Raw genomic sequence first — 21,157 nt, 5'->3', positions numbered from 1 at the left:
AAAATAATAGCTTCTTGTAGAATTTCTCAGCCAACATGGATGCATTTATTGAAAAATTAATGCATCAACCCAACATAGATATTTCTCAATCAGACAACAGATGAGATTTTTCTGATTATCCTGATTATGCCATTACCGATTCCCATTTGTTGAACACCAAACAAGCTCAAATTTATTATATTATAGTGTTATGCTGAAGTAGTTGTTGTATCAATGATACTTCTGACATTACTCTTAAATTTCCATAAAACTAAAAAAAAAAAAAAGAATAAAAAATTAAAGACAGGAATGCTCAATAGAGTAATTTGAAGAGGTATTGGATTAAAAATGATGAACAGTCACACTCCTAATAAACCATAGCATAGTGTTCTGAAAGGTTAAATTGTTCCATGGCTAAAATGCATGTGCTATTTTGTTGTTCAACACATGGAACTTGAGCAGTATAGCTTGCAGATTCTTCTCCTCTTTTTTCTTTAATTCCCAAATCCATCCATTCTAGATTGACTTTAGAATACATATCCATGAAGTCATCATTGAGCAGTTTCCATTTCTGGTTTAAGAAATTGGTGAAAATATCTTTGCAATGAATGTCGTGACAACAATTAGGTGAAATCGTCTCCAATGTTGGTTATAAGAAATAGGAGCTATAACAACATCAAGACTAAAGATGGTAGATCAATATAAGTTGTTGATATGGGAATTGAAAATCTTTTAACTATTGTAAAATCCAAGAAACTTTCATGATGAGAAGAAACCATGTTAAAATAGGTTTGGCAGATTGAAGAAACGTACAAGTACCAAAGTCTCAGGTTACTTCACCAATTTGTTATGAAGATATTTGCACAGATTAACAAACTTTTACATGGCCATGGATACAGATGATTAGAGAGATAGAATCTGTACTTAGTAAGATTAGAGCTTGTGATGACAATGATGAGATAATATCTTGTTTGACAACATGTTAACCTATGAAAATTTTGGTTTTTCTCTGTCAGTGTAATGAAATTTATGATGCATTTGATAGTAAAGCATGTATCTTCACACTAGTTTAACATAATGGTAATCTTAGCTCCATACAATAAGGTGTACACTTTGATCGCATATAATTACAGCGAAGCACCATCACGCTCAAGGAAAAATCCAGGATTACTTTCCACTGAATCCAGCCTGAAGCTCACCAAGAGCATATAGCTCCACAAAACACCAATTTAACCGTAATGATAATCTTAGCTCTATGTAAGAAATCGTACTCTTTGAACATATATAATTATAGAGAAGCACCATCGAGCCCAGGATAAAATCTGGATTACTTTCCATCCTAAACTCATCCAAAACCATATCATCTCTCATACCCTTGGTAGGTTATCTCTGTGTTTTTATAAATAGAGTCAAATATCACAAAGTCTTCTTCCTTTGTTCTTTCCCTTTTCCTCTTCGTTGTACTGTCCACTTTTTATTTTATTTTATTTTATTTTCATTTTTTTAATGTACCACGAGTCTTTATGCAAGAGACAGCTAAAAGATCACGTGCCATGGTTAAATATTTTATCTGGCAAGTACAAGACAATCACAACAGCTCTAGCTACCCATCAGCATCGTTAACAGTTCCATCTCTATCAACACAGCTACTTAAAGGACAAGCAAAAGTACTCTAATTGAATTAAACACCATTAAACAAAGGTGAAACGGGAAAAATAAATAACAAAACAAAAGTTCCAGCATAGTTGATTCAGATAAAGATTCTACCAAGGACAACACCAACTCAAAATTTCAGAATTCCCCACTAACCAATCAAAATAGAAAAAAATACACTTGAGGAAACTGCCAAAACAGCAATCAAAATCTCCAAACAACATTAACAGAAAAGCAACACCAGAAGACATTCCAAGCTAACCCAGATGAACTTGTCCAATTCTCTGGTTATACTAATAAATCTAGCTACAACTAAAGATTGCACCATCTATTGAAATAACCAAAATTCCCCAGCCCACATCAACAAGTTATTTGAAAACATTAAACATCTCCACCTTTGAAAGTGACACAAAATCCAACATTGTAGAAAAGAACAATAAATAGACAGCACAAGAGCGACCTCTAGGATGAAATTCCAGTCTTGTTCTCTGGTTTTCTGCAGAGGATCATGTGCATTGGAGTGAAAATTCCAGTCTCGCCCCCTCTGACCAGATAATCAGCCGTCTTGAAGAGCATTTCATGAACATCAACCACGCCCTTCGGCGCAATCCCTAGAAAAGCAAGCACCGTAACCACAATGTGGTTCCTCCAGTACGCAATCTTCCCCATCTTCAGCCTCCCCCACCAAGGGCTCGCCGGTGGCTTTGCCAGATCCTGCTCCTCCAAAACCTCAAACCCTACCTTCCTCGCAATCTCCCCAACCTGATCATAACTTCTCAATCCAGGCAACGCGTCGCCTCTCTCGATCCCCTGGATGATTTCGATGTGCTCGGGATTGTCTCCGCGGTACAAATCGGTGGTCACCCATTCGTACGAAATGTACATCGACCCAGGCTTCAACACTCTGTAAATCTCGGCGTAGACCTCTTCGAGCTTCGGCGCATGGCAAGTCGCCTCAATCGAGTACGCGCCGTCGAAGCTGTCGTCGGCGAACGGCATCTGGAGGAAATTGCCGCAAACAACTTCGCATTGCGCGTCAAGGCCGACCTTTTTATTGTGGATGCGAGCGCGATTCACCTGGTACTCATTGATCGTGATGCCGACAACGTGAGCACCGGAGTGTGCGGCGATCGCGCGCATTGGGCCCCCAACACCGCAGCCGGCGTCAAGAATCCGGTTTCCAGCCCCGACATTGAGCAGATCTACGGCGCGCTGCTCGTGGAGGCGTGTGGCCTCGAGGTGAGATTTCCCCGGTAGGGAAGGGGAGAAGTGGAAGGACTGGCCCCAGCCCCACTCGTAGATGTCGGTGACGAGGTTGTAGAAGGTGTCAACGAAGACGGGGACTTTGTCGGCGGTCTCAATCTCCTTGGGGCGGCGGAAGAAGGACCAGTACTGCTTGTAAGTGTCTTGGACCTTCTCGTGGGAGATGGAGCCGGCGGAGAGGTGGACGGCGCGCTTGCCTTTCTGCTCGGCGGGGCCGAGGACGCAGATGAACCAGTAGAGGCCGCCGGCGACAAGAGAGGCGGCGCAGAAGAAGAGACTTAGAGAATCCATTATCAGCTACAAACTGAGAGAAAGAGAGAGGGAGAGTCTAACTTTGCGCGGAGGGAGAAAGGTGGCGTAATTGTAATTAATAATTATATGGAGATCCGAATCTCATTAGTATTTGCAAATCATATTTTGACACGTGTAGAGATTAATAAAAAGTATTTGTTTTTCTAATAAGACAAATCGCTGCCTGTTTTTTCGATAAGTAGTTGGATTTAGATAGATCCATCATGTTTGAATTGTTATCTTAGTTAAACAGATCCCTCATTAGAGTTAGCAAAAATATTATGTTGATTACATCGGTGAAATTGAGGGGTTCGTGGGCTCATTAAAAGGTGAGACTTACACACTCATTCTCTAAGCCTATTAAAATTGAGTTATGTTATTTATACAAGGGAAAGTTTGACATGTAAGTATTTAGGGAGGTATATCGTGATATTTTGACATCAAAATATCGTAATTTTTGTTCACTCCATTTTCCTTCTCTCTCGTTCCTTTGTCATTATAATTGACCACCTGTCGCCACCTCTCTCGCTATCGTTCTTCGTCTCAGCCACTTTGCTGGTCGTCTCGCCTCTTTGCCACTACATTCTTCTGCAACCAGCTCGTCTCTCGCCGCTGCATTGGAACCTCGATATATCAGCGAGGCAATGGTGAGATGCGAGTCAATTGCTGAAGAATGCAACGACGACCTATGTTGCACGGAAACGAAAACATGGAAACATACATTTTTTTTAAAAAAATAAGCATAAATAAGGTTCAAAACGAGAACAGAAAACATTTTAAAAATAGAGAAACGATTTTTACGAAGTGTTTTCATGTAACATAGACTGCGAGAAAGGTGAGGCGGCAACGACAAAGTTGCAGCAACGAGCAAAGGCAAGGCGACGATGAGAACATGTTAGGAGGTTGAGGCGAAGAACGACAACGAGAGAGTCGATGACAAATGGTCAGTTGCAGCGGTAGGGATGCAATGACGACAACAAGAGGAAGGAGAGGTTATTGAAGGGGGAAGAGGTGAAATGATCACTGAGAGAGAAAAGAGAAAAAGGTAAAATGATCATTCAAAACACCTGTTGTAAATTTATCTATAAAATTCTTATATGTACAAATAATATTATTCATTAAAATTAGTCACCTTCACCATTCATAATGTAAGTAGTGTCTACAGTCTACATACGTTTTTTTAATTATTCAAAACTTAAGCTTATTTTAAATTATAAAATAAAATGAACACATCTGTTAATGTGAATTCAATTTTAATTCTAGAAAATTATAAAATTAATCGGGCCAACTCGGTAGGACCAGCTCCTGCTCTGCTAGGCCGCTTGACATTTTTGTTGGGTGGGTAAAATTACAATTCCGTTGATTTCGGGTCGAACCAACACAACCCGCCGTGTGCCCATTTACAAACCCGCCTGCTTTTGCTTTTGGGATTGGGATTGGGTTTTGTCACCTCTCTGCTTTGTCTCCTTCGCCCTTCGGTTTTACTATTACTCTCAACATCTCTCTTCTGCAATGCGCCTCCGTAACCATCACCGCCGCCTCCCGCCTGCCATCTTCATCGTCGACGCCCGGATCTTCGGCCTCTGAACCTTTTTCCGGCTGCCTCTTCGGACTCATATCTCTTCTTTGGCCTCATATTTCATCATTGTTAACGATAGTTTTCCCACCATCGTCGTTGATGATCACTGCTTAATAAGCATTGTCGTGTTAAGATCTGTATTTCCCTCTCAGATTCAGGTATGAACTGGTAAAAAACAATAATTCAGTTGATCTATCTTACCTCACAATGCTCAGATTCACTCTTGAACAGGTTCCAACCGGGATGAATTGGGTTCAGCGCAAGGTCTATCTCTACAACGTCACTTTTGGATTATACATGTTAGATTGGTGGGAGCGTGTTCTCTTCAGTATCCTCAGCTTGCTTGATTTGGTCTTATTTCTCATTTTATTTTTTCTTTAACTTTTAGGCTCAGCCGATCTGCCCCAGTTTCAAAATTGTGCAGATCCCTTGGCTTGTGTCCCTGTTAATTCAGTCTGATATCTTGAATAATGGGAATAACTTGCAAGTTTTCTGATTACTGTTTAACCAACCACTGCACTTTGAAATTGATGTTTTGGTGTATCTGAATTCTTAACAATCGTGGATACCCTGGTGCTGGTGTTGATGTGGTTCGTTTGCTACAATGGGTTTCGACATGCTACCGAATTCTCCAAAAGGTGCCTTGTTTTCATTTCGTGAAGTTATGGATTGAATTCTAATTTTTGATTCCCTTACCCATCTTGCTCTTTTAATTAAAGCCATTGCTATGATTATCACCATTGTCTTTCAAATTGGGGTTTAGATTGGTGAAATTGTGTCTAAATTGTTATCCGTTAGAAGTTTAATGGTGCAATACATGTTTCGGTTTCCTAGAAATAGGATTTTATAACTGGAAGTAGGCACCAACATGTGTTGTCATTACCAAAATTTTTCATCATTGAGATTAACAGTTATGAATAAGAGTCCATGCTGTATTGATGAAACCAATGTCATTATAAGATGTATGTCTTTATTCGTTACTGTTAAGCATTTACTATTATAGAATGCCAGTACCTAAGTTTGATGATTTTTTGTCAGGTTTTCATTTTTTTTTTTCAAATTACTCCTCTATTTAAACATGCTTTACTTTTTGTAGTTATATTTGAATTGATTAAAAGCTTCCCTTTCATTGAACAACTATAAAATGTTAACATGTGAAAGATATAAATGTAACTAACACTTATATAAGAAAAGACAATTAATAAGTTTGAAGTGGCACACTTATGAGGTGAGTGAATGGAGTGGAATAGATTGATATAAAAAGAAAGATAGAGGAAGAACAAAGAGAGGGTTCCTAGCATTTGTGTTGTTGGCCCGATGTGCACATTTTAACTTGGTCTAACTTCTATGGAAATTTCTTTCTCGCGTTGCTTATTTGTTTAGTTTAGGAATTAAGGATATTAGATTTTGTATAAATTTGTATGAGAAGTTGAAATAAATTTTTTTATAGAATTTATTTGGTCAGAATTTCCATACAGATTTTTAAACAAAAAAAGTTTGCTTAAAAATCTTATCATTAAAATATTTGTTACAAGATATATTTTTTAGGTAAATAATATTATTATATGTAATATAATAGATATTAAATATTAAGTAGTATTTACTACGGTTTACGATTTGATTTCAATTTTTTGGTAATCAAATCGAAACCAAACCATAAACCGTATTTCCCAAAATTTAATTACAAACCAAACCATTTTTCAAAAACAAAACTAAACTAAACCAATGGATCAAACTAGTTAGCAGTGTTCTAAAACGCGCTAGGTGCTAGTCAGGCGCCAGACGGGGGCCTAGCCCCTAAGGCGCCTAGGAAAAATGTTACAAGGAGGAAGATGGCTTGTTGCAGCAAGGAGCAAGGAGGAAAATAGCGCAACAAGCAGCTAGTAGCACGGAGCAAGGAGGAAACAACAAAATCAACGGCTAGAGAGAGAGAAATGACAAGATCAACAGCTAGAGAGAGAGAAATGACAAGAGAAAGAGAGAAACAACGAGATCAGCGGCGGCAACAAGTCTAGAAGAGATGACCCAGGTGACGCGCTACAAGAGAGAGAGAACGGAAAAGCGGCGATCGACAAGAGAGAGAAAGGGGCGACCGACCCCTAGGATAAGAGAGAGAGAACGAGAAAGCGGCGACTGACGAGAGAGAGTGACAATGAGAGAGAGAAAGGGGTGACCGATTGTGTAATATTCTAGTATTTTGAGAATAATAATAATTAATTTTTTTTTTGTATTTAAAATATTTTTTTTGACATCCATTAGAGATTATAATTGAGAAAATTAATGGATTTAGAATTAGTGGACTAAGTTGAAAGATGAAAGGCTAAGTAAATGGGCTTAGAGTTAGTGAGCTAAGTTGAGAAATGAAAAGTTAAGTAAATGGATTTAGAGCTAGTGGGCTAAGTTGAAAAAAAAGAAATGCTAAGTAAATGGATTTAGAGCTAGTGGGCTAAGTTGAAAAAAAAGGAAATGCTAAGTAAATGGATTTAAAGTTAGTAGGCTAAGAAAGTAAGATTAAAATTAATGGACTAAATGAAAGAATAATCTATTCAAAAAAAGATTTAGTGGAAAATAATTAAAAATAATGGGTGAAATAATTGAGAAATGTGGGAGACAAAATAAGGTGTGGACAAATAATTAAAGATTATGGGTGAGATTTAGTGGAAAATAATTAAGAAATGTGACAAAATAATTAAAGATAATGGGTGAAATAATTGAGAAATGTGGGAGACAAAATAGGTTGTGGACAAATAATCAAAGATAATTGGTGAAATAATTGAGAAATGTGAGAGACAAAGTAAGGTGTTGACAAATAATTAAAGATTATGGGTGAGATTTAGTGAAAAATAATTAAGAAAAGTGAAAAAATAATTAAAAATAGTGGGTCACTATCATTATGCTAAGCTTAATTCAACCTTCTATAAAAAGAGAAAACTTGAAATGTTGAAGGACTTAAATTAGAAAGAGAAAGGTTGCAAAAAAGAAAGATTTGAGAGTAAGAGAGAGATTTGAAAAAGAGAAAGAAAGAAATACAAAAAAAAAAAAAAATATAAAAAATACCAAAAATTTCTAAAAAAATCCTATAGGCGCTGGATTTAGTAGTTTGTGTGAAAATTTGTGGCAAAAGACGTTGTTAGATACGCAAACTGAGGCTTCGTCGTAGTATAGAAGAATACCGAATCGCTACGTGGGAAGGTGAGTTATTTTCGAAAATTTCAGAAATACGATAATGATATTTTATAATTTTTGATGATGAAATTGGAAGAGAAATGCATGATTGGTATTTATTATGGATTTTGAGGCAATAGATGCTTGAAAGTCAAAGAGAAAATGAGAAATAAATAGAATATGGATTCTGAAAATTATGAGGAAATTTCTGGGGCTTAGGAATATTGTTTTAGGAATTATTGTGAAGAGAAATTGAGAAAATTTTATGAGAAAGTATTTATTTCATAATCTTGAGGAAATAATAGGAGGAAATGGGAGAAATTAGGAAACTTAGAGAAAATTAGAAATATGATTTTCTTAAATAATTATGATGCTCAGGATACGTCAAGCTTCATAATTGAGTACGATTGGAAGTCCGACGCGAATTTTGAGGCAAAATTATGTTAGGGCCAAAATTGTTTTTTTGCAAAGTAAGTGGTACTACTCAATTTGACTTAATTTATGAAAAGGACCTGGAAGCGTTTTCAATACAAAACCCAGTTCATGAAAGCTTTAGTTATCATGTTGACATGTCATGGTATGCTATGCATCACGTAGGTTGCATTTATATTTTCTGATGATGATATATGTATATGAGATTCACGGTCATACGTTGCATGGGTTTTGGGATTAGGTATTGGCGCCGTTGCTTTGCCATGGGTGCACCTATACACCCCGGTCTGGCAGGGAGATTGTAAAAATGACGGGTAATCTTAAAGTGCAGTCAACCCAAACATGAGAGTTATGATGTTATGTGCATTGCATTCATACATATGCATTATATGATGTACTCTTACTTAGATGATTCATCATCTAATATGGGCCTTGCCCCTGGAACATTCAAACGTTCCAGATCGGGTTTGCAACGAAGGTACAAAAGTGGAATGAAAAGTTATCTACCTAGGGCATTGCGGGTGCAGATAAAATATTTTCTACATTTAGTTTTCGTATGAGAATCCTATTACGTACCAGTCATGTTATGTCATCTTTTCAAGTCATGTTGAAAAACTTATATCATGTTGCAAGTTATGTTGGAAAAACTCTTGTTATGATGACGAATAATCTTATATTATTAATTATGTTGAGACGATCATGTAATATTATTATTGATTGAGGTATGTTGAGGTTCGATTCTTATTTCCGTATTTAATGTTTATGTTGATTCTCTTTCGAGATAAATGTATGAAAATTTTGGAATGGATAAGGGAAATGATATGGTTTAGTCGTAGTTTTAAATAGAAAAAAATTTATTATCCCAGAATTGTCCTAAGTTATAGTGCGCTCGGAATACGAGGCTTTATAATTGGTATCAGAATGAGCTATAAGAAAACTTAGAAAAGATCACCAGGAATCTATGAACCCGAGGTTTAGAAAAACTTAGATTTAGAAATCCCTATTTAGTGATTCGGGGATTGATGATCGAAGTCTTAGAGGTTATGGACTTAAGTGTGGTGTAGTGAAAGTGTATGTTTAGGAAAGTTCTGGCCAAGGAAAGACTTGGTATTTAAGTGTGTCTGTTTGTGACCCACCACTCTTTCCTGGGAACTTACCTAGTGTACTATTCACGTATAAACACTATAAGGTTACTATTTAATAGTGAAAATTTGTTAGGTTTTTCAATGTCAGCATGGAAGGAGGTTACCTTGAGCAATTCTGGGTAACCCACTAGACCAGTCGATGGGCGGATAATGAACTAATAGTGGGGAATGTCTTTGACCGCTTAGACATATTAGAGGGCATCTTGAGGGATGTGCCACCGAGCAGCTTCGTGAGATTGAGCCTAATGCACGCTCAAGTAGATTTTCTGATCAGTCACCTGGAAGAAGAATGGAGAACCCTAGCCTAAGGGATTTGGCAACAAGGCGATTATGCATCCCAATATTTCTTCTATATGCAATTTCGCAAGCATGCTCTTGAAGTGTTCGAGGAGGCTATAATAGAAGATGAAGACTCAGATGGGGAATGGGACACTGACGAGGCAGCCCTAGCCAATGAGATGGGCATCGATGACTTCAGCTCTGATGATGAGGAGGAAGGGACGACTGTACTCGACGATCCTAGTGGACTAGAAGTTAAGTCTGGGGATGAGGCAATGGACGATGACGCTTGGATTTGGAAATTAGCCGGTTCATAGAAGGAGCCTTGGAAACGATGTTTATTTAATAGTGTGTCGATTGTGTATTTTGTTGTCTTGTTACCTTAAGTAATGTCGAATGTTGGAACCTGAAGAACTGAAATTATTTTTAAGGAAATTTTCATGGAATGAGATATTGTCTTTCTTTTCAGATGATAAATACACAGTGAGCAATACAACCTTTGACACCAAATCACCAAAGAGGTACTGAGGGACGAACCAATAGCATACCTGAGGGTAGCTCGAGTCAGGAGGAAGAGAGAACAAATGGAAGCCGTTTGGACCAAATCGAAAGGATTGTGGGAAGCATGGATGGAGTCATGCAAGGAATGCAGAACCAAGGCGGACGTCCATCTTGCTTGTTGGATCTATATTGCCGGCAAAACCCACCCGTTTTCCAAGGAAAATTGGGAGCCGATCCCAGTGAGGGAGAGTTTTGGATCGAACAGACTGAGAAACTACTCGACCACCTCCACTGTGGAGAGGATGAGAAGGTGAATTGTGCGACTTTTATGCTGTAAGGCGAAGCTGAATGATGGTAGAAGGGGGTGAAGAGGGCTATGGCCACTCCAGCATCAGCGAGTACACCCTACGTTCGCTGGGAGTGATTCAAGGAGTTATTCAACAACAAATATTTTTTGCTTAGCCTGAGGTTGACGAAGGAAAGGGAGTTCATGGATCTGAAGCAGGTAGGGGACATAAACGTGACTCAATATGAAGACGCCTTCACTCGACTAATCAAATACATGCCAATATATGAGACAGACGAGAGAATCAAGGCGCAAAAGTTTTTGGGAGGGCTAAAGCTAAGGATTTAGAAGACCCTCGGTAATATAAGTACGGAGTCCTATGCTGAGGTGGTACGGAAAGCAATGGCTGCCGAGGCTAATCGGAATCGAATTGACTCTATTCAAGGAGCCAAGTAGCAAGCCTCCAAGAACAAGCCAAGTACAGGGAAAATGTTGGACTCCAAAAAACCTAAATTCAAGCCTAGAAAGCCTTGCATGAAATGCGACAAACTACATATTGAAAAGCCTTGCAGGCAAGGAATGAGTGGTTGTTACACCTGTGGGGACGAAGGACTCCTTAGTCGAGAATGCCCAAAGAGAGGAACAATTTGCTTTAAGTGTCACCAGCCAGGGCATTTGTCAAGGGATTGCCCAAAACCAAGACCGTCGGGGTAATTTCAGATGCCGGCATTGAATTCAGGAGCTCAACAAGGGAGGGTGTTTAACCTGACACGTCAGGACACGACTGAGGACCTGGCCATCATTCAAGGTACCATGTTTATCTCTAGTTTCCCTATGCATGTTCTGATAGATTCAGGAGCAAGTCATTCATTTATTTCACATGCATTATTCGAAGTATTAGAGGAAAAATTAGGAAATCTGAATTTTCATATGATAGTAGCAACCCTTATGGGGAAGTCACCAGAAACCTCATTAGGATATAAAAAATAAGAGAATCCAAATAGGGGAAAACGAGTTCTTGGTAGATTTAACCCTTCTAGAATTTCGAGATTTCGATGTAATTTTAGGGATGGATTTCCTAACCAAGTACGATGCCACCTTGGACTGCAAGGCCAAGGTAGTTAGTCTCAAGAAAGGAAACTCAATTGTTAAATGTCAAGGACAAGGAGGAATAAATGAAAAGAAATGGGTCTCAGCCTTAAAGGCAGATAAAATTTTACGAAAATGAGCTTTCGGGTATCTGGCACACATTCAAGAAAATATAGAAGTCCCTGTAGAACTAAGAGATGTGCTAATTGTCAACGAATTTGGAGATGTGTTTCCCGAGGATTTACCAAGATTGCCCCCACAGCGGGACGTTGAGTTTGCAATAGAAATTGTGCCAGGGGCTAATCACATCTCTATACCACCCTATAGGGTGGCTCCTGTAGAATTGATGGAATTGAAAATCCAGCTTCAAGAATTGTTGGTTAAGGGATTCATTAAACCCAGTATGTCACATTGGGGAGCGCCGATCCTTTTTGTCAAGAAGAAAGATGGAAGTTTAAGGATGTGCGTAGATTATTGGCAGTTAAATAAGGTGACCATCAAGAATAGATACTTGTTTCCAAGAATTGAGGAATTATTTGACTAGTTGCAAGGTGCGAAGGTTTTTTCAAAGATAGACCTGAGGTTGGGGTACTATCAATTGAGGATCAAAACAGACGACGTACCCAAAACAGCATTTCGATCTTGATATAGTCATTACGAATTCCTTGTCATGCTATTTGGATTGACCAATGCCCCAATGACATTCATGGACATGATGAACCGAGTTTTTAAGGCACATTTGGACAAATTTGTAATAATGTTCATAGACGACATTTTGATTTACTCATCTTTCGAGGAAGAACACAAAAACCACCTGAGGATTGTTCTACAAACATTGAGAGAACACAAGTTGTATGCCAAGTTTGTCAAGTGTGAATTTTGGATAAGTCGAGTGGCTTTCTTAGGGCATGTCATATCAGCTGAAAGAATATTCGTTGACCCAGCAAAGGTATCAGCGGTAAGAGAATGGAGCCAGCTCAGCACCGTTACCGAAATCAAGAGTTTTCTAGGGTTTGCCGGATATTATAGAAAGTTCATAGAAGGATTCTCAAAGATAACCTCACCCTTTATGAAGCTAACTCAAAAGGGTGTGAAGATTGAATGGAACGAACAATGTGAAAGGAGTTTTCAGACGCTTAAAGAAAATCTCACAACCTCTCCAGTGTTAGCCATGTCGAATGGGTCTGGAGGTTATAAAGTGTACACTGACGCCACAAAGAATGGATTGGGATGCGTGCTAATGCAGTACGAAAAGGTAATTGCCTACGGGTCTCGGCAACTGAAAAGGCATGAGCAAAATTACTCGACCCACAATTTGGAATTATCTGCTGTAGTATTCGCCTTGAAAATTTGGAAACACTACTTATACGACGAGAAATTTGAAATCTTCACCGATCATAAGAGTTTACAATATGTATTCTCCTTTAATGTATTCTGCCTCAGCAGAGGATTGAGCAATAATTTCTTGTTTCTTTGAATACCATGAAAACACACCATTTCCAAGGGTAAATGCATAACCTGAAGTACTTCTGCTGTCAGCTTCATTTCCAGCCTAATCTGAGTCTGAATATCCCATTAAGTCCCCTGAATTTCTGGAGTTGAACCAAATACCATAATTTATGGTTCCTTTCACATATCTCAGAATCCTCTTAGCACATCTAAGATGTCTTTCACATGGCTCATGCATAAATCTTGATAAATAGCTCACAGGAAACATAATATCTGGCCTGGTGTGTGTGAGGAAGAGAAGACCTCCAATGATGCTTCTGGAAAAGGTTGCATCAACCATTTCACCTTCATCATTTTTTGACAGCTTCTCATTGCAAGCCATTAGAGTTTAGACTGGTTTGCAGTCTTCCATCTTACATCTTTTCAACATATCTTTAGCATACTTGGATTGAGACATGAAAATACCTTTTTCTGTTTGCATGATCTCCATTCCAAGAAAGTAGTTCATAACTCCAAGATCTGATATCTCAAATTGCTTTTTCATTTCAGCTTTGAATTGCTGAAGTGCATCCTTATCATCACCTGTTATTAATAAATCATCAACATACATAGAGACAACAAGAGTTTTGTTGTTAGAACCCTTCTTGACATATAATGTTGCCTCATGTGGACTCCTTTGAAAGCCACATCTGGACAAATAAGCATCAATCTTTCCATACCAGGCTCTTGGAGCCTGTTTCAGCCCATACAAAGCCTTATGAAGCTTTAAGACTTTATCACCTTCTACCTCAGCTGGAAAACCTTGAGGAATATCCACATAAATATCCTCTTTCAAATCACCATTGAGAAATGCTGATTTTACATCCAAATGATAGATTTCCCAGCCAAGTTTTGCAGCTAAAGCAACCAGCAGCCGAACTCTGTCCTGCCTTGCAACAGGAGCAAATGTTTCCCCATAATCCAAACCAGCCTTTTGAGCATATCCTTTCACAACTAATCTTGCTTTCAGCTTGTTGACTGATCCATCTGGGTTTCTTTTCACCTTGTAAATCCATTTCAAACCAATTGGCTTTCTTCCTTTAGGTTTGCTGACAAGACTCCAAGTTTGGTTCTTGTTGATCATGAACAGCTCTTCCTCCATAGCTTGAATCCATCTAGGATCTTGAGAAGCCTCTTCATATGAATCTGGTTCAGAAATGACCAAATTACAGCTCTCATATATATCAATAAGACTTCTGGTTTTTGGCTTTAATGGCTCATCTTGACTATCAAATTCATCTTTGGCATCTACATCTTCATTGCTTTGCTGTTGAAATTGCAATTCTTGAGTGCTTTCAGAAATGATATCTTTATGAGGCTTTAGTTCATTCTCATCAAAACTACAATATGAGCCTTCATCAATCACCAAATCTCTAGTGATAAGGACCTTTCCTTCTTGCACATCATAGACTTTGTAACCTTTAGTCATAGGAGCATAACCTAGGAGTATCCCAGGTCGAGACTTTTGATCTAATTTGGATCTCTTGATTGCTGGCACATGAACATAACATCCAGAACCAAAGATCCTCACATGCTTTATTGAAGGTTTATGACCTGTCCATGCTTCAACAGGTGTAACTCCCTTTAAGGCTGAAGTTGGAAGTCTGTTTATAAGAGAAATTGCTGTGTAAGCAGCTTCTGCCCAGAATTCATTTGGGAGCTTCTTTTCAGCCAACATACATCTTACCATCTCCATGACAACTCTATTCTTCCTCTCCACAACACCATTCTGTTGCGGGGTATATGGAGTTGTGAGTTGATGCGAAATACCATACTGCAGAATTCTTTAAATTCTGTGGAGTTAAACTCAAGACCGTTGTCAGTTCTGAGAGCCTTGATCTTGCAACCACTTTGAGCTTCAACCATCCTTTTGAACTTCTTGAAAACATCAAAAGCTTGTGACTTACTTTTGATGAAATAGATCCAGGTACTCCGAGTATAATCATCCACAAAAAGGACAAAGTATTTATTCTTGTTCAAGGATTCCTTTTTCATGGGACTGCAAAGGTCACTGTGAATGAGTTCAAGCTTGTTCTTCGCTCTCCATGTGGTTTCAGCAGGAAATGGAAGTCTGTGTTGCTTCCCCATTTGACAAACCCCACACACTTCATTTGGGATCACTACATCTGGCATATTTCTTGCCATGCCTTCCTTACATAATTTAGAAAGAGCATTATAGTGAAAATGACCAAATCTACAATGCCACAACTTGGATTCATCAACAGTTACATTACATGCATCTTCCTTTTGGATGTTAAAATTTAACATGAAGGACTTATTGATCATAGGCATCCTTGCAGTTAAAGAGCCTTCTTTATCATAGATGTAACATGTATTTCCTTTGAAAAGAACCGAATAACCATTCAATAGCATTTGAGGCACACTTAGGAGGTTATGAGAGAGTAAGGGGACATAAAGAACCTGATTAATATATCTTGGCCCAACCTTGGTTTGAACCAAAATAGTTCCCCTTCCAGCAGCTTCAACAAATTGACCATTTCCAAGTCTGACTTTGATCTTTACATACTTGTCCAGGCTATGAAATAGACTCTCATTCTTTGCCATATGACTTGTGCAACCACTATCAACCAGCCATGTATGAGCATCAGTTTCAGATAATTGAGAGGCAAGAAATATCTTTGCTTCGGGCTCATCTTCTTCTTCTTCTGTGATATTTGCTTGTTGAGTTGCCCCTCCTTTGCCTTGAGCTTTTTTCAGTTTGCAATGTCTTTCAAAATGGCCCACCTTGTTGCAAAACCTACATTGAATGGGAGGCTTGCCTTTGTATCTGCAATCTTCCTCTTTGTGGTTTGTTCTAGTGCAATGTTTGCATGGTGGATAGCTTGACTTTTTGTCTGAATCTGCAGAAATCTGCACCCCTTTCCCTTTGTCTGAACTTCCTTTTGCAGGTTTCTTGCCATATCTTTTGTCTGCTTGCCTCTGTGCCTTGCTTGGAATGCTCCTTCGACATCATCTTCTTCATTTCTAATGCTTAGCCTTTTTTCAAAGGCATAGAGCCTACTGATCAGTTCTGAAATACCAAGTCTTGGGATCAACAGACTCTTCAATGGCTGAAATCTTCGATTCATACTTCATTGGTAGGCTGACAAGAATTTTTTCAGTAATATTTTCATCTGGAAAATCTTGGCCCAAAAATCTGATCTTGTTTGCCACATCAAGTAGCCTTGAAGTATATTCTTTAACACTTTCTCCTTCCTTCATTTTCATGAGATCAAATTCCCTCCTTAAAGTTCTTAAATTGACAGACTTCACTATGTCGTTGCCTTCAAATTCCAGCTTCAGTTTGTCCCACACTTCTTTGGAGACTTAATATTGATAATTCTTGTGAAAACTGCCTCTGAGACAGCCTGGTGAATGCAGGTCAAAGCTTTTGATTTCCTTTGCTTTGCCTCATCATGAATTTTAATTTGATTGAGAGTAAGATTTGCAGGTAGAGGAGGTGGATTAGAATCAAGCTCCACTACTTCCCATAGATTGAGGGCTTCAAGATATGCTTCCATCTTGAAAGTCCATAAATGGTAGTTGTTACCATCAAACTTTGGAGGACCAGACCCAATCTGCTCACTTGAAGACATTTTGGAGTTAAATGAACAGATCCCTCAAGAATACAGCTCTGATACCACTTGTCAATTAAAGATGAAATATGCTGGCAAATACACCAAGCAAAAATGAGAAAATATAACTCTGCCAGAAATCTCTGTTAAAACATAAACATCTTTCCATACAATCAAATGAGAGTTACAAAGCCATTTATACTAGTAACGTAATATACTAATGCTATGAATGTAGACTAGAACATTAATAATAACTCAAATTCCTAAGAGACTTAATACATGCATCTAGAGAACTTATCAACTTCCTAATCAATTAAGCTTTATCTTCAAGATACATGGAATAGTTCTCAATTAACAAATAGTTTACTCATAGGCGTCAAAATAATACTTTCATTGTAGAAAATTTTTTAAGGTTTCATAATATTTAAACATAACATGACTTTACAAACCATATGCAATAGATAAAAATGGTTTGATGCTTAGAATTCATGTAGCTGATTCGACTTAGTAATATAAAGTCCTGTGATTGTTGTTGTTATTATGTATATAAAATTTTTAAATGGTATGGAACTTGAATGCTTGTATGTACGTATGCCTCTATTAATTCATTAAAATTTGAAGTTCTTGGTATATGGGCAAAACTTAGACATGGTAAACTGTTTAAACTGACAAACACACAACTTGCTAGTTGCTGTAGCTGTATCTGTATCTGTTTTGTATTTGTCATCATCACAGGGGCTAGTTATCTTGATCTTAGTTGTATTCTACGACCACTTGGTTGTTGCGGCTCATGGAATTTTGCCATGTTAAATCGAGTGCGATTTTGTTCACCCCCTTTAACGGGGGTGAACATAACCCCGTCAAAAAACTCACGGGGCCTCTCCTCTCCTCTCCCCTCTCTCCCTTCCCTCCTCTTCTCCAACAATCCCCTCTTCCCGCCTTTCTCTCACTGCCTCGCCGCGGAGAGGGAGGATGCAGCAGCGAGGCAGCGGCAGCAAAAGGCAGTTGCTGGAGGGGAAGGGGGGAGAGAAGAGAGGAGAGGAGAGAAACCCTCGTTAAGTTTTTAATGGGGGTTTAGTTCACCCCGTAAAAGGGGGGTGAACAAAATTGCAGTCTGTTAAATCATGTTCTTTTGGGTGCTCACAAGTATGACTTGTAATAAATGAGTGTTTGTTGCATCATAAACTACAGTAGTTTTCCAATTTCCATGCCAGATATGCAATTCCACTAATTTGAAACTCCAGGCGTCTGGTTCGAGGGTCCTCATCATAAGTATGACTTGACATAATGAGTTTTTATTACCTTGAACTACTGTTGGACATCTCAGTGTCATGGTGCCGCCTAATGTAGCATTCTCCCTACCAATGATGTTACCTTTAACACACGGGCCCCTAATATTACTGTTGTACAACTGGTATATTTTGGGTGCATGTGCATAGGTATTTCTAAAAGAATACACTTATGCACCAGAACAGAACAGAACAGTCCCATATTTATGTAATATGCAATTTGGCCATGCTCTACTGTTTTCTGAATCTGTCTGATCGGGTGGTTTGGTTATCTTTTTCAGGAATTTTTGGTGATTCAACAAAGCAAGCTGCCATGATGTCTATCTTAATCTTGATGGATTGGATACTTTGTATAGAATCTGTGGCATGGCATCTTGGTTTAGAGTTGGAGGTGGCGGATCTTGATTCTTGAGAGTAAAAATTGTGGCAAAAAATTGGCCTTAAGAATTGTTTATTTTATGGTCACAAAAATGGTTCAATTTGTTTTATTATGCTTTTAAGAATGGACGACCCAATAAACATATATCATCAATATCATTAACAAGTATTGCGTATTGCTTCGTGCCAGAAATAATGATCCGCTAATTGTTTATCCGCTACTGTTGGTCCAATTTGTTTGGATGTAAAATATTTGACATTAAAAATCATGTGTATATATATAGTGTGTGTGTGTATATGTGTATCTATGTATATCTACGTGTGCACGTGCATGTATATACAGGTCTTGAGAATTGGATATTCCCACTCAGTTCGTATAGTAATCATTTGGATCCTAAAATCAAGGTATTGATTAATTCCTCGTCAATCCCAACTAATCATCTAAAATCAAGGGATCGTGACGACTCCACCCTTCACTCTTGTAGTTGAGTTGTCATTGTTGTTTTCTTGTCATAGATGTAGCCTCTTAGTTAGCCATATTATGCTAAAATGAAGAACTTATGGGAACAGCTTAGTGGTTTTTTAAAACCACACAAAACAGGATACGCTTGTGGAGTTGCAGCAAAAGAGGAGGAGGAGAGGCTTAACGCCTAAATAAATGATGCTTATGGGGGGTTGTCAGTTCCACAATTTGTTATGTAAAGATCCATTGCCAAGCTTGTCAAATGCCTATTCTATTCTATGCTAAAGCTCAAGCCCCTTATAGAACTAACATCATTTAAGGGGAACACGGATGGTTGGTTACAGAGGAAAGGGAGGCTGAGGTGTGACCATTGCAAGCAAGAAAGTGGGTCACATCCAAAGGATAATTGTTTTGAGATTACCGGCTATCCAACAGATTGGCAAGGCAAAAGGAAAGGAAAACCTGCAGTAGTTTCAGGGATAGATCAAGTAGCAAGCCCTACACCCAACGAACCTGCCTTACTTGGGCTTCAAATCTTATATATCATTCTTTAGATTTTTCTCTTTTATTAATGGTTCCCTAACTATTTTATCCTCGTGTAAGTCTCCTAGTGTTACTTTGAACTCTCCAGGTGCCTGGCAAAGGTCTCCATGAAGCTACTCCAGCTTGAACAAGAAGACTTTGATGAGCAAGGAGAGCCAGATGGCTGAGTATTTCTAGAACATGAAAGCACTTCAGTTTTTTTTTTTTTTTGTAAATAAGAATTCATTAAAGAGAAAAACCCCTAAAGAGTTTACATCTTTATATAGAACATACCCCGATCATCACAAAGAAAACTAAAGCAAACAACAACGTTGAAACTACCACTTGAGATGAGACACTGCTTATAATATAAGCAAAAAATAAAACATGCTAGAGGAAGCCTCTAATAAAGCCGCACTTGTAATCTTGAAAACAAAGGGCATACATGATTTCATCTCCCTACGCATTTTTAAGCTTTTGATGCAAATGTCAACATTTTATAATGAAGACATTCGGTTTCTCTCCTGAAAAATACTTAAAGATCACAAATCATTTTTAGGCCACATTTTTTTTTTTTATCCTTTTCTCATTCTTAAGTATTATTTAACTTTTAACATGAATATCAATATTTTATAATGAAAACACTCTGTTACTCTGTTAAAATATACTTTTCACAATATTTTTAGGCCACATTTTTTTTCTTTTTCTCATCCCTAAGTATTATTTGGCTTTGGGCATGAACGCCAATATTTTATGATGAAGACATCTAGTTATTCCCCAAATAATAGCTTAGAGTGTAGAAACATACTTGTTATGTCATAGCTAAAAACCCATTAAAAAGCCCAAAAGCCCAGAATATCTTTTTGGACTAAAAAGCATAAATTTTCCATATACAGGGAGGTCCCACACAAAGTGCGCAACTACGATAAGTCCGACATTTAAAATTTCTTTTAAATATTTCAAGAAAAGGATATATAATTATCCATACCAAATTCTAAATTCTAAAATGGATATAAAATATTTAGATAAGTATCATCCCTAAGAAATTCCATCCCTAAAAAGGGCAAGATAAATGTCATCCATCAAGATAAGCGTTATTTACAAGAATTATAATTCTGTTACATTTTGAATCTTTCCATATTTCTCTATAATTAAGGGGTCATTTATTTCTGAAAAGAGGGACGTCTTTGATATTAATTTTAATACAGTTTCTTTTATCACACTCGGTGTCTAACTTAAACGTCGGAGTGTTTGCATGGGGATCTCCCTCGGCCCTCTGACTGTTTTCTTATTTTGGCAGGCTCAGATGGCTTGAAGACGACGTTTCCATTCTACAAATTTATTGTTGTATCCATGCAACAACAATACTCATATTTCAAATCGTCATTTTATTTGAAAGTTGAGATTTTATGATGTTAATCTCCAGTTACTAAGCAATTCAAAACATAGGAATAGAATTATTTTGGCTCGCCAATAATGCTGCAATGCCATAATTTGCAATGATTGAGGAAATGATAAAGTAGACAACCATATTTAAACAACACACAAAATCAAATACACCAACTGGGACGCAGAATGATATTGATTACCGAAGCATCGATTGTTACGCACTTGCCAAATAAAGTAGATCATCGCTGGCAAGATAAGTCGATTGGCTACCTGCCAAGGACCTTCGCCATGCCATTTTGAAGCCACCCACTTGAATGAACGTCCCCACCATCAATTGGATGGTTCGACACATTAACAATTCTCGCATACTAATACACAAGACAATCGTGTT

The 21,157-nt window shown here is 38.0% G+C and overlaps 1 protein-coding gene and 1 long non-coding RNA gene across 2 annotated transcripts; one reads left to right on the top strand and one right to left on the bottom strand.

The window, feature by feature from the left end:
- Positions 1-1,699: 1,699 nt before the first annotated feature.
- On the bottom strand, positions 1,700-3,241 carry LOC127801875 (24-methylenesterol C-methyltransferase 2-like). The gene has a single exon (XM_052337366.1). The coding sequence runs from the start codon at positions 3,184-3,186 to the stop codon at positions 2,095-2,097; it is 1,092 nt and encodes a 363-aa protein (XP_052193326.1). The 5' UTR covers positions 3,187-3,241; the 3' UTR covers positions 1,700-2,094.
- Positions 3,242-5,324: 2,083 nt separating this feature from the next.
- LOC127801874 (uncharacterized) lies at positions 5,325-18,613 on the top strand. Its single transcript, XR_008023211.1, has 2 exons — positions 5,325-5,403; positions 18,296-18,613. It is a non-coding gene; the product is annotated as an uncharacterized LOC127801874 (long non-coding RNA).
- Positions 18,614-21,157: the final 2,544 nt, after the last annotated feature.

The sequence above is a fragment of the Diospyros lotus genome, chromosome 5 (assembly GCF_014633365.1).
Source record: "Diospyros lotus cultivar Yz01 chromosome 5, ASM1463336v1, whole genome shotgun sequence".
NCBI classification, from domain to species: domain Eukaryota; kingdom Viridiplantae; phylum Streptophyta; class Magnoliopsida; order Ericales; family Ebenaceae; genus Diospyros; species Diospyros lotus.
Note: the sequence above shows the minus strand (reverse complement) of the source record. Positions and strands in the feature narration are given on the sequence as shown.

Coding starts and splice junctions, on each gene's coding strand:
- LOC127801875 (XM_052337366.1), bottom strand. CDS start 3,186: ATGGATTCTCTAAGTCTCTTCTTCTGCGCCGCCTCTCTTGTCGCCGGC.